The 15000-nt window shown below is 47.4% G+C and overlaps 1 protein-coding gene across 1 annotated transcript in view; it reads right to left on the bottom strand.

Annotated features, from left to right (window-relative positions):
- LOC126570626 (homeobox protein OTX1) overlaps window positions 1-15000 on the bottom strand; it is a 58340-nt gene that overhangs the window by 37501 nt on the left and 5839 nt on the right. The window contains exon 2 of the mRNA XM_050228548.1: window positions 7477-7600. Within this exon, the coding sequence (XP_050084505.1) occupies window positions 7477-7573 (97 nt within the window). The 5' untranslated portion in view covers window positions 7574-7600. The remainder of the gene's footprint in view (window positions 1-7476; window positions 7601-15000) is intronic.

Below are 15000 nucleotides of genomic sequence, written 5' to 3'. Positions count from 1 at the left end.
TGCTATACACACAATCCATTATTAACACAGCATAATAACATCATCATCAACGACAACGACACGTCGGCAATCCTTGTCGCACCAACGCGGCCGGTCTGTTATGTCGATTAGCACGACAATCGTGAATTGGATGCTTGTTGATTGTTGGCCACCACTCGACAAACAGCCACAAACTGAGAAGGACCCTTGCGCTCAACCATAGCCTCTTCCCCCCACCCCTTCATGAGGAGGAGTGCACGAACACCAGCATGTGTCCTTTGGTGCAAAAGGGAAAACAGATTGGCGTAAGCGAGGGAGCACTCCAGTACGGAACACTAGTAGCGCTCACAGGGAGGGTGAAAAACACGTTTTTCCACGGATTGGTTCCACGGTCTTTGGTAGCAGCAGCAGCAGGATGAAACCACGAATCGAATAGCCGAAGAGCCGAATGATGTCGAGTGTGTAGGCAGTGTGATTGCTAATCTTGTGGAACAGAAAGTGAATTGTTGATTACCGGGTCGGTGGCTGTTCAACAATTGATTGTTTGTTGTTCTGGTTGTTGATGTTTGTGAACATAATCGGAAGTAAATGGTAAATTTCGATGAAGATTAGGGGACGCAAGGGTGTGTCTTTCTACAAATATTAGCTTTATTTAAGTATGCTAATGCATGTGAATGCCAGGAGCAACCAGCATGTTTATATTTTTAAAGAAAAGGTGGTTTTATGTATCAGTATCAGTATAATCGATGTATGAATGCCTGTTCAATTAGATTCAATTCTGATGCCATAGTTGTTTCAAGCAAAACTAAATAAAAAATAATTTTAAAGACAGCTCTAGCGGTGTGACAGTATAACTACATGTTAAAACACCATTAAGAACAAATAATGAATTTAATTTAAGAATTTTTCGAATTACCAGATGAAAAATAAGCCTTGGAATGTTCCCGTATACAAAATAAATGTTTAAAGGTTTTTTTTTTCAAAACATTCTAAACAATACGTGCTACGTTTTATGCTTGGCATGACTTTTGCTCCCCCAGAAACACCACTCGGCTCATGTGATATTCAGGAAAATGCAATTCTCCAAGAGGTGACCAGTGGTTGAGTAGAACGAAAACCGATTACAAGCGCTAATCCTTGTTCCACGAATCGGATGCACCATTCTGCAATACTCGAGCTGAGATAATTGGAAGTGTGAGCTGGCACTTGGTGTGCGCGTCGTGGCCATGCTGAGCGCCCAACACCTCGCGAAACACTGCGTGAGACACTGACCAGCGTCGCCGTTCTCGACGTATGATTGCCATCACCGAATGTTGTCTGTTTCTGGGCAGCTTATACTCCTTCTACCGACCAAACCCATCCGTCCTTGATGCTACTGAGCACCTGGTGAGGAGAGATTAAGCATTTCGGACCAGAATGGACACCGGGAGCAGTGAGCTCTGGAGAGAACGTTCTCGCCGCTGACCGTGCCATTAACATCCTGCCCATCCAGATTGCCAGGACGGCACCTAAAACGTGGACGCTGGTACCGGTTTAAGCTTGTTGGTGCTCCTGGTACGGTACGGAATCCGTGGTCCTGGAATCCTTTTTAAACCATTCGGCGAGCACTGCTCCAGGGTTGAGGTGACCGTAGCTGAGGTGGGCTAAGTGGATCCTGCCATGCCGTTTATGCCTGGTGAGAGGGAGTTGGTCGAAGGACCACCGCTCTCGTAATAAGATGATCTCTCGTCTAACTGTGTTAGAGCGACATTCACCCATTGAATTAGAGATGAACTTTTGCACGAATGTGTGCCCTGGTTGTGTGTTGTGTGGTATATCGGATTAGCGGCAGCTGTGGTCCCGACTTCAACCGGAGTTCTTCTCTGAGGTGCAGCAGTAGCAGGAAGATTAGTAATTTAAATTAGATCTAGAATTAGACTGTTTTACAGAGTGCTCCCTTAGTTTCTGGAGCACTCTTTGGGTTAATTTGGTGCTCTGAAACAAGTAGCTACTGCACAGGCGTTTGGGTAATTTATGAATCCTTTTGAATTTATGTTGATGTAGTCGCTGCCCTGCCCAAGTTGCTATTAATGCGGAATGAATATCCGGACAACACATGCCTTTGTATAAGCATCGATCATAAACCAAAAATCACGCAAAAAAATGCCGATATTGAAACCACATCATAAACTCATCACGGCCACTTAACCGGAAATAAGTTTTGCAAACGTGCATCCATCCCTGTGGCCTCATTCCGAATCCAACACAAGCCGGAGCTTTTTTTGTCACCCGCGTTTACATTTGTATTCCCTAACCCTCGTACCGAGGGATCGTTTGGTGTCGCTCAATAATGTATGCACCTGATAATCATTTGTTTGAGGCTGTGGATGTTTGATTTTGTTTAATCGAAGCCAGGCTACCTTTTTTTTATAATGGCCACCATTTCACCGCTTGGCCATTGTGTGGCACTTCCACCGCTTCTACAGCAGCCCCTTCTTTCACGCTCCATTGCCTAGTGGATGCGGATTATTCCCACAATTGAAAAACCATTAAAATGTATAAATTTCCAGCCACCAATTTGCTGGCGGAACCAAGCATGGTGGCAGCGAATGACGGATGACGGAATCGTCCCGTCTCCACCGGATGCAAATTGGTTTCAATGGACCACGTAAGCGGCAGCCGGCCAATCCCATCGGTCCATCAAGTGGTATGATCGGTAGAGTCTGGCGATAGGAAATACAGAAAAAAGGCGATTTATAACAAAATAGCGCGATTAAAAATGAATGTAACGAGCCGTTTCGCACTTTTTCATCGAGCAGCAGCCGACCACACCACACCAATAATCTGACGCAGTTGGCACAGTTTTTACACAGCAACAGAAAAAAAACTGCGGCCCAATCCTCCATCCAATTGATTAATTTTAGTTATTTTAAATTAATCCATCTCCGGCGAGATCATGGCCGGAGGTCCGGAGTACCGCTCATCAAATATTCATATCTGTCCCTTCGGTTGGAGCCCCATGATGAGGACCTAGGCTCACTGGTATGTCGTACGGACCCTCAGGTTGGGGGTCTCGCCTTAACTTGACTAACCAAGTTTTTGGGCTGTTGGCGTTCCACCCGGTGGAAGCATCCACAAACCGGCGTCGTGTAAGTGAGAGAGAGAGAGAGATAAGGGATCTGGCTGCTGTCTTATCCCCTGGCAAAAACCTTGTTCGGATAAATTACGATTCACTCGTAATTGAATTACAGCGACATGATTTGGTCCGGGCTTGGGCAACACCAGCACCACCACCGCCACTGCTGGCCACCGTTGCCAACAGGACCGGATCTGGTCCCTAGTTCCGTCGGAGTTGATCTCGGGGACACTTTTTAAAAATATGCAAATTGCGTAATTGATATTGAAAACAGTCACCCTGGCTGGTCGTGCGCCTCAGTCTCAGTATTCGCCGCTTACGTCCGGGCACGTCCGTTGGCTAATAAAATATTCAAATGACGTAACGACAGTCTGGGCCTTACCGGAGGGGCTTCTACCGGCGGATTGCGATCAGATTTGGCGGCCTATTTTCCTATTACACCCCACCGCAGCTACGTTCACCAGGAACCGACCGACGGACCGGTGCGTGTCCCTGTTTGATGTCTAGAAGGCCTGATCCCTCTAGATGATACCTACACCACCGGTGGCAGCCGAGTCTAACCGTATTACCGGATCGGTCTGATGCAATTTACCATCGACCGAGTTGATCGATCGTTATCTTTGCCCCAAAAAGGATTCGCTCTCTCTCTCTCTGGCTCTCTCGGTGGCCTATCGCACGGAGGTTCAATTTCAGAATGGAGGAAGGCAACGGCAACACGACGACACTTGTTATTTGATTTCAGGATTCAAACGGAGAGGATTCAATTGAGAAAAAAACGAGAGATTGCGAGAGAAAGGGAGACAAGGAGTGAGTTTTGTCGCGCTTATCGGTACTTCGATCGATGATTTATGTTCGCTGATATGACATCAATCTGGGCTGGTGATTATGTTAAAAGCAGGAGCCAGCATCATTTGCATATGGTGCATGAGCACGGAGCAAGGAGTTGTTCTTTTTGCTGCTCGCTCAGCAGATGGTGTCACCGATTTTTTGTGGGGTTAGATGGTATTATTCACCATGCACCGTGTATCGTTAGAGATTCTCAGCTGAAGTGTGTTAAAGATTATTTAAATTGGAATCAAATTACAAACTCAATACGTGCAAGCAGCATTCTAGTGGAATATAATTGATTTAAATATATTTTTGAGTGCTGGAATGCGTTTTAGCTATCTAAAGTCCATTTATAACAAGCACAACGTGTTAATTGAAAAGCTAGGCGCTAAATTAGTTAGCACTATTTCCTGATGACACTATTGATCATAGCAAATAGGATGCTCCAATAAGGGGGTTCCCTTAACTCACCCGTCACTCATCCTACATCCGAGCATACGATGGTTCTCCATTAAGATAAACCTCCCTGACATGCCACAATTGACTCCCTTCCTCCTACGACACCATACAAAGTAATTAACTTTGTGCCTTTGTGCTAATTTATTCCTCGCGAATCGAATATCAACAGCGAAGCAGTTTCGAACGGCCGACACAACACCGTGGACACTAAGCTTCTTCTCAAGAGCTGCCTGCCGGGAAAGTGCGGCCATTTTTACGCCACATTATGCTTCTATATTTGATTACCGGCGTAAATTAATTAAAACTCGTCATCATCCCCCCCGGGTGTGTGTTCGAGTGCTGGCCGAGAAGGCATCAGCATCGTGGTATGCTGATGATGCGTTGTTGATTGCCCGACACGACCAACGATGGTGATGACGACCATCCCGTGACGATGATACGACTCCGAAACATGGATTCCTCCAACGTATTCACATACGCACTCGCACTTCTCCCGGCGCCTTCATCCCGCCAAAGAAGCAACTCAACGATTCTACCGACCAGGGCAGGGAAACATCATCCGGCCCGGGAACGAGAACCGTGAACCGTGAGGTTGGTTTGAGTAATTTAATTTTCTGACCGACGCTCTTATCTGTACGCACGTACTCGCCACGGCTCGCTCGAGTGTTCACCTCCTCCCAGTGGCTTCCATTTCCAGACGGTCCAGACTTCGACCTTTGGTCCGCATCCGCTGTACGTTGTTTCAATTTACTCATTTGAATCATCAACTTACCAAAGTCTCTCCCGGATGTTTCTCTAGCTCGGGCACGACCACAGTAGGACTGGCTGTTCCGGAATCCCGGAAGCACCACGAGGCCTTGGTACTGCGTGAAGATTATCCGGGATTCCAGTCCGGAGTTTTCGGTAACTGGAGACACTGGTAGGAGACTTTGCGCTTGACTCTTTGCTGGCGAAAGTGTCGATTTCCAGAAGAATTATCGTCATTTAGCAGAACCATTAGGGAGAAATGCTCCAGCAGGAGCGAGCTCGCCTTCATTGCCTTCTGAGAGATCCAGCTAAGAGAAGAAGTTGCCGGAAGTGAAATCTTATGTGATCTCCCCCCGTTGCTGCCCGTTGCTGTGGCGCTGGCGAGTCGGTGAGATTAGAGATAGGACTCTAACAGCATTATCGACACACAGTACGCGTCCCTGGGCACGCGTGTACAGGACTTCTGAGGACTTCACGCCGTCGAAGGAAGAAGGAAGACGAGCCTCGAGTTGCAGCAGAACTTCTGTCACTGTGAATGCCCAGAACATTCCCCGCAAACAGACCCCCGGCACCCGGACGCTCATCGAATTATTCGTTATTAGATGTCTTCCCCCGTGGTCCCTGGTATCGATGCGTATCGATTGGAACCGATGGATGGCCGCCGTCGCAGCCTCTGCCGAATGCGGACTGCGAAAGTCCGGGAGCCCATTTCCACTTCAATTAATGGCAGAAATAACGAAATCAAATTAGGCCAATGCCAGTGGATTGCCACCGTTCATCATCAGGGTTCGTCCGGTACTGTGTGCGCGCCCGCGCGCGCTGAAAGCCTTACCGCCTTGTCGAGACCAATCGATCAGTGGCCACAGTGGCGAGGCGCAGACCCAGACCGAGTGTCGGTTGCACTCTCACGGGGGCACATCGAGGATGCAACGGTGTAGCGGTCCTTCGCACTCGGCTCGGCAAAGGATCAGCCTGGTTGACAGTAATGGAATCAAAGAGCTATCGAGAGTGACGGCTGCCGGGAACCCGGAAACACCAAACAACGTCGACGACGATGACGACGGCGACATCACTACGCACGTCCACGGTTGACGTCTCGGTGGCGAATTCTAGCGGGTGGCCGGACCTTCGCCGATGCGTGGGAACGGAACCGATGGCGTGGCTTTTAGGCTTCCGGGGTAAATTGGGACGCCTAATGAGGTTATTTGGAAATTGTTTGAAATTGATTTCGCTGCAGGCGTCACGTGCGCACCTCTGCGTGCACTTTAGGATGCTGCAGGGACGACGCAGCGCTCTTCAAACCTCGTCGTGTAGGCGCAAGCATCTTGCGACCGGAAATCGACTTCAGCCTTAGCCAAAGTGGTTGCTCCAGTATTCCATAGTAAAATCACTCTAGTTCGAGGCTCTCTACATGTTTTTCGCTATTCCCGATCTTCGTTGAAACCTAAGCTTAACAAGTTCCATCTCGTCTTCGCTCAAATCGAATTAACAACCACACACTCATAAATATGAAACGTAATACTGATGATAATTCAGGACCAAAATTACAGATTATTACTGGGACCGACCGGGTATCCGGAACCAACACCACACCGAGCACATGCCACGAAATTTTCGCCTCAAGCCGTCCGGTGGTGGTGCGAGGATTTTTCACAATTTTCTTTCCCCCTTTACGGCGGCATCAAGGGCCCGGGAGCACTGTAAAACAATTCCCAACGGGAGCGACCTGTAACTCTATACTTTTGGCTCTCGCTATTAGCTGGGCTCCCTCGCGATTTGCCATGTTCCTTCGAGCTGCCAACAGGGTTTGCGGGCACGTGGGATAGACTTTCTTCGAGCAATATGCCAGCAAGGATATTGCGAAAGAATAGCACAGGATTCCGTGTTGGAAAACTTAAAACACTGACCACAGTAATTGATTTGGAGGGGTTCACCATCGAAAATGTAATTTTTGAGAAACCTAAGCCCCGGAAAAGCAGTTGGAAAGTATGTGATTTGCGTCACTTTTCGGAGTTGTTTTAGGTGCAGTGGGTGAATGATTCAATTAAATTGAATTCAATGGTGTGGTGCTTGTTGATAATGCGTTTCTAGTACGAGAAGTGGTCGTAGATAGACTAGATGTAAATGCATCATAGCAACCGAGTCTGCCTACAATCAACAATGCTGGGTTTATCTAGAGGGCATTGTTGTAGATGCATCTAGTACTCATGCAGTGTTTGCGTTGAAGTTTTAAGGCTCCAATCGTACTTTTAGCTACACTCCAAGTTATTTTTCTCGTGACGCTCCAAGCCCTCAGGAGTCGAAAAGTAAGTTCAATTTGTACGGTTCCTCATATTCGGTGTACTTACAAGGATGTGTCGGTGCGAAAGGATACTCGAGCGTCGGTAACCGGGGCGGATGCGGTCCAGCCGGGTGCAGTGACGGTGGACAGTGATAGCAGAACATTCCTCGTCCCGCCGTTGCGGAGCTCAGCTGCAGATTGAAGAGATCGAGATGCAGAAAGAGAAAAGAAGGTAAAAAAAATGAGAAAAATGTATTTGCATGATGGGCACCACTCATATCGGAATTGGCAACAGCTCGAGACAACACTTTATCATCACTAGAACTCGGAATGCACCAAGAGACTACATGAGGTATGTTCAAAGGGGTGATGGAGAAATATCATTTCGCCAGAGGCGCCGCTCTAAAAGCACCGCTGGGGGTGGTAGGTAGAGAGCTAGCGAGTTGTTAATTCTGATTTACGGTTTCAATTCGTTGATTAAAAATTAAAAGCAACCATCAGCGACCACACGCTCCCCATGGATTTAATCGCCATCACCGAGGTGGTCCCCGGGATGAGCTCACGACAATCGAATGAATTTACAAAATTGGGAACGATGCCGGCAAAATGGCGTCCAGTGGGGGATCGTGCTTCGGCGCAGACACTCCCAACGCCGTATCCTCGTCCTCCCCATTCCCCCCTCTCCACCCTACGAACTGCAAACAACAATTGTGGGTAATTACTTTTGACAATTAATTAAAAATTATCATAACACCGAGTGCGCTACGGTATCGCCCCTCGAGCGCCTGGAGCACTGGAATGCCAAATGGGTGGTCTAGCGAGGAACACACCCTCCTATCCCCTTTCGGGTGGTGTGGATGAGTCGTTGAAGCGCTGAACAGACACACCTGAGTCCACGGTCCTGTAGAATGGGCTTCTGCCGTACTGTGGTAGCATTCTCGCGTAAAGGCATGCACCAGTGACACCAGCGACTGGTACTCCGGAGCCGGAGGTCCGTAGCATGCCCGTAGTACCCACTTTCACTCTGCGCTTCCACCAGTGCTTGCGGGGAAAGGATATGTATAATGAAAACTTTTATTCCAATTATTGTCATTATATTATTTCACCGTCACACGGGCTCACGGGCGGGTGTTCTCGAAAGTCCTGGCACCTGCTACCCAGTAGCATTGGCCGGCCAGCCAGCACATGCACAGCGCTTCTGTGACTTCCGTTGGCAAAACGCAAGGCCCTCGGGTGGTGCCAGAAGCTCCCAGGGTGGGCGGTGTCTATTTATGGGGCTTTCGAGTGGGATTTATGATTATAAATTTATCCTTTCGCGCCGCCGCATGGTGACTTGGGTTCATTGTTGTGCGAGCATTGAATTTGTGATGCAACCAGTTGAGGGAGAGCCTCGAGCCGGACGAGCTTCGCCAGAGATCCGGAACTCGCAGCGGATTGTTTCGCGATCAGTGGAATCAGTGGAATGACCGCTTTTCGGATCTTTGGATCTCGGATGCTACTTCCAAAACCACTGAGCAGAAAGCAGGTTGGTTCAAAGTTTGGTAAACTGGATTTTGTGTTCCTGAATCGATAATTCGACGACGATAAATGAATGGCGGCTTATGGGGCGACAAAGCAACGCACATTGTCCTGCTCACGGCCATTTATCTCCTAGATAATTCATTAGCCGCAAGTGGGACACTGCTCCGAAGCGCGCTCCGTACCGTGGCAAACACCTGGAGTCCTGGAGAAGGACTAACTCCGGAACGTCTGCGCGCGTCTGGTCGTTGAAATAGAGAGGGCCGACCGTCGCCTTCACCGTCGTCGTCCATGTTATTGGATGAGATGTTGTGTGTTATTTATAATTGTTATTAATATTGTTTCATTAAGCGAATAATTTATAGCTCTGGTTCTCGCACCAGAGCCAGAAGGACCTCGAAAGGGATGGGGTAATACCGCAGGAATGTATAGGTAGATTGGAACGAAAGGATTGTCTACAGTAGGTGTGCGTTCACTCGCGAAACCGCCACCCCCTGTATGGCGGCCATTTTCCTCGTGTTGGTCGCATGATGGAGAAGATTTATTTCCATTCCTTCGGTCCCGACACAACGACACACTGGGAGCAGCATCACCCTCTCGTGGAAAAAAAGGGTTTCATTTCGTGTAATCCGGAATTGCGCACTGTGTCCGGTGACGAATGGGGGGTTTCCCCTGGATGCTGCCGGATGGTGGTGGTAACAGTAGCAGCTGGCTTGCTGGCTGGTTGCTGCTGCCTGTGGCTGTAAGTTGAAAATTGTAATTTCCAATTTATCCACCGAGCCGAACGCAGCCTATAATCAGCGCAGTTCATATTACGCCCCATCCATTGCCATTAATACGTGTGCGACCAATTTGCACAATTTCGTGGGAGGGGAAAAGGAGTTTGGAAAAGGGGTGCGTATGAGTGGCTAATTTGTCCAGCACTTTGCCACTTGGTTTTTAATTAATACAAATGAGTGCAAACGTGTCCTTGAATGGGCGTTTTTATGGAGATTGGATAAGTGTGCATTTTAGTAAAGCGAAGGGGTTTTAAGAATATTTTTTTTGTAAATTGCTTATTGCTAATACTTTTATGATGAAAGCATTTAAGGTTCTAGATGTGGAATTTAAAACAGATATGTTAGTTAACTGGCTAGGATTCTTATTGAATTTTTATAACTGTTTTATGCTTGTTTTATTGTCGGCGTGATTTATATTTTAATTTTATATATCTCCTAAATTTCATTAGATCAAATGTTCTTTTTGCATCTGATTTATTTACCTAAAGTATTCATTTAGTCTTTGATTTGATTTTAATTTCAAGAAAAACATTCTCACGCATTTTGCTAGTGTATATTAAATTATGTTTTCAATTTTGTTTAGTAACTACTACAATGTTTGAAACACTTCTTTATTAAGAGAACCTTATCACTGTGCAGCAATTGTACTTCCAAATGCAATTTCAATCAAGCTAACTTGCTGGACGACATTTCATAAAATGTCCAGCAGGAACTCAAGCTTTCCTCGGAGCAATTACAATCGCATCGCATCGCATCGCATCCTTCGGCCCTGGAAGGCCCTTTCGAGGAGTAATAATTCATTTTGTGCCAACTTTTCCTGCCACCCAACCTCCTCTTGCCTTCAAGTGCAGTGCAATCATATCACACTGTTGTATGTGCGCGCTCGCTAGACATTCAATTGTCTCAACTAGCCGCGCACTAGTAGCTCACTTCCCTCACCACGAGCACTAGCCCCTTTATGCCCCTTTTGCTGCACTGGACCTACCACATTACCGCATGGTGTGTGTCGATTGGCTCAAATGCATTTATTGATGTAAATTTTATTTTTCCTTTCTTTCACTCCCCGACCGCCATCGAAACCACCAGCGAGAGAGGGACCAGAAGCAGCACGATCCTCGCGCGTGCGCTCGTACGCTCCGATGCTCGTCAATTTGGAATGCATTTTTTGACTTTCTTCGGTGCAACGCAGAGGACACAACACCGTGTTGGCGGCGGCCGCCACTGGCGGTGCATCCGACGAGTTTCCGTCCCATTACACACCATCCGGAACCGAAACCGGCACCGGACGAACTGTGCTAGGGTTCGGGGAGAGGGTCTAGAGGGCCAGTGATGATGTACTGATCCGCTTGATCACACCGCCAGTCGCCAGTTGCAGTATGCAGTTGGCAGTAGTTGCACCGGCCTGCCAGCCAGCCAGTCGTCGGTCAACGCAGCAAAAGCTACATTGCGCGTTGCCAGCCAGCCAACCAGCCCAGTAGTTGGCTCCATTTTTCGCGATGTAATTATTTAATCTATTTATGACAATTTCGCTCCGATCCGCCTCGATCCCGTCTATTGTCTAGATCCGGTTTCGTCTCGCTGGCCACCGGCACGGTTTGCGACGAGCGCACGACGGCCCTCCGATCCGATGGCTCGCTTGTTTGCGCTCGTCTTTGACGATGTGGCGTGTAATTGAGTGGTAAATTGAATAGGTTGATACGATAATTGCATGTAGATGAGTAGTGCCGATGTGCCCTCAAGTGTGCCCTCCCTTCGTGTGGCTGCGAGAGGGCTGGCGAGCGGGTCGCCTGCATTTCGGGAAGTTCTATCGAGGGCCCGAGGGTCCGTAGAACCTCAAGGTCAACATAAAAACCAATGCTAAAACTAGGTAACGGCCGTCCGTGTGCATCGCAGGAGAAGGATGGTCTAGAGTGAGATGATTGCTATCGGAATGATAAGGAACGGCAGTAGGCGAGATTGACGATGTGTAGGTGTTGTGACTGGCGGTAGTGATAGCCACTTTCTGCGACAGTTTACGTTGATTTGATGGATGTGCATCCCGGGATGCTGAGTGAAACGGCAAAGCTAATGATTTGTGCCAAATGGTCCTAATGGTTGATTGATGGATCCGGATCGCCCACCTGTTCCTTAGAGTCTACAGGATTGCTGGAGTTTAATAGTGCATAATGAGATGAATTTGTATGTAGCTGCAGGCATGCTTATGAGGATATGCTCAAGGTCAAACAGTCTGACTATGAAATGAATCTCTTATTTAATATTTTGCTAAAATTCTACATTCTTTCATCAACAAGTTGTACGTAACGTAATCATTGCTAAACTTTTGCATGAATCTTATTCTAACTTATACTACTTGCTAAATAATTATTATGTAACATTTGGTCAGCCAGATTGACTCATAAAAATGTTTTTGCTACAAAATGGTTCGAAAAATTGGATTTTTTAGAAATCATAGCAGCTTTATTAGACAAAAAATATTATTCAACGAAAGAGAATTGGTGCCATCATCTGAAATGATAGACACTGCACTAAAAAAGTGTTCAGTGTCTATCATTATGATTATGATATTTTTTCAACCACAAAAACATTAGTTTTTCTAAAGTTTTGCAAAACATTATTCGAGGTTTAGGAGTTCAATGGATAAATCCGTCCATCTCAAGCGTATTTCATAGGCAGAGGACCTCCTAATTCATTTATTTCATAAACAAGAACCCTCAACCATCGATAGCAACGCTTTAGCTTGATACGCTTATTGAATCTATCTTTTTTACAAGTTAAACAAATTCCTTGTCATCCATATCACCCCGCTCTACACAAACACATACGCATCTCCAGACGTACCCCTTTACCACTTGTGCTTTGTGCCCCTCGACACGCTGGAAAGTGGCACAGGCTAACCTTCCTGGTGAACAGCATTTCACTTAATTAACATCAATCACTTACGCGATCGATTTGCATCGCCAGCGTGGAACGAGCGGAGCACAGCGAGCATAGCGTTTGACCACCACCATCATCTTCATCATCATCATCATCAACGCCGCACAACGCACGCCAAGGAACAGCACCGAGACCGTGATGAGGATGCTGCCGAGCGTCCGAGAGCAGCGCGCCGCTGGTGCGACGCGGGTGACAAAGGCTCTGGCTGGATCGTCACTCATCGTGCCGCTGATATGCCATTCAATTCAATTAAACTCAATTTAGATCGAATTGTTTGACCATAAACTCGGCACGATTTTGTCAATAATTGTATTCATAAATTAATTGTAATAAAAACGAATTTTCCATGCATCCCATGACGACTCCGGTTGGCCGGCCGGCTGGTGTGTTAAGGCGAGACGAGCTGCGTGCAATGGGGAATTGAGTTAATCAAGAGCGCAGCGCTACTAGAGGAGGCGCGTTCTGCGACTCGGTAAACAACAAGACAACCGTTGGGGAGGTCCACCAGCTCGAATAGACCTTTGAGATCGTAAAAAAATGGACCGAAAGACCTGGACTTTTTGTTGTCGCGAAATGCGATGCTATCGCGCCAAGAATTCGAATACCACGAATTCCTTTTGGAATCCTTTGCTCGGAGACACGTAGCTCCAGAGAGCGCGCGCGAAAGGCGTTCTAGGCTGCGTGGCCATAATTTGCAGCATTTTCCCACCTTCGAGGCATTTAATTGGAGTCCATTAGCTCACATTTTGCACACTTCTATTTCCTGCCGAGGGGCGAGGGCATCCGAAAGGACTCTAAAGGGTTTGTAAACGCCTCGCGATTACATCTTCACACTCGCTCGCCTTGATCGAATAAGGTTCCGAGGAACCGAAAACCACTTGCTCCGTTTGTTCCCTCGTTCGTTTGTTTCCCCCTCTTTTTTCTGTGTGCCTAAACCGTAGCAGATTCGTCCTTACGTTAAGATCCTTATTGGCAGCTCCTTCGGAGTGTTTCTGCAAAAATGCAATAAACCCACTCAGCCCTTTTCGAGAGCAGCAACTCGGAGACTCCGTCAGCCGGAATGCGCAACGGAATCGGTTCGGATCGGAGCCTTGCGATAACGCGCGGGTCGACGGAAGGAAATCTATTTACATTCTCTCGTTCAGCCTGTGGCTGGATTGGAGTGGCCGTGCGGCACCGAGAAAAACACGATCGGTGTTGGAGCGGCCTTTGTCTTTGCGTTTGCGCGCGCGCGATCCACTTGAGATCACAGCCGAGGAGCGAAACGAAACACTTCAATCCGCGCGGTGTGAAGCCTTGCGAATGATTGTGCCACAGCAATGTAAAGGCTGAACACCGAAGAGTAGTGCGAGGATGTGCTGGTATGCTACTCGCATTGGTACTGCCAGCAGCAGTTTCCAGTTAATCTGCATCCAACCGACACTCTGTCAGCATCGGAATTGTGTTCGATCTGATAAACGACAAATCGGTTTCGGAACGGCACTGACACTCCAAGAAAACATGGAACTTGGCTTAAAACATGGTGTGCGCACGGTGCGTCAGTCAGTCAGTGGTCCCCCGAAAAAAAAAACTAATCGACACAAATTGAATTAATTAATATTAATTTATGAAAATGTTTATCGCCGCGCCCGGCGTCAATTAGTGTCGACGGTCCCGGGGGCCGTGCGCTGGCGTTTGCTGCATCATTTTCCAGTTGCGCTGCGATGTGCGTGGCCTCACGCGTCGGTATGACGTTGATCACGCGCAATCGCTTTACGCAACAGAGTGCCAGCAAAGGCATTGTTGAGGAGCAGGAGAAGAAGTGGCAGGGAGTGTGTTTTGTGGTGACAGATTCCATTCTTTGTCCCTTTAAGATAACACTCGATTCGCGATAAGATCTCATCGAATCTCGCTGCGTTGATCGACTCTATCCAAGGACTTATCTCAATAGAGCAGCAGCGCATTATGCTGGTCGCTCGTGATGCGTCTTAAGTGATTTATTAATAATCATCTAATCGCCTCCATTCCAGGGACGCCAAATGTGATTTGCTGTGTCTGTATGACTCTTGAGAATGGAAATGTTTCCAAACTGATTCGATTAAGCCCCGCTTCTGGAGTTACATTATGATGCAGACAGGATTTTAATTCGCCGGAAATCAAGTACCAATGCTTTAATATTGTTAAAGTCTAGATAATCTGAAACATTCGAACGATAAAACCAAGCTAGTTCGACAAACACTCCCCGGACAACGGATTGCATCCATGCGTGCACTGACCTTGGCACCGGCGCGACCGTGGTCCGTTCGTCTAGGACTCAAATTTCATTCTATTATCGCTCATCATATTCACATAATACATCCGTCATAAATTTAAAACAATTT

Source organism: Anopheles aquasalis, chromosome 2 (assembly GCF_943734665.1).
Source record: "Anopheles aquasalis chromosome 2, idAnoAquaMG_Q_19, whole genome shotgun sequence".
Classification (NCBI taxonomy): domain Eukaryota; kingdom Metazoa; phylum Arthropoda; class Insecta; order Diptera; family Culicidae; genus Anopheles; species Anopheles aquasalis.
Note: the sequence above shows the minus strand (reverse complement) of the source record. Positions and strands in the feature narration are given on the sequence as shown.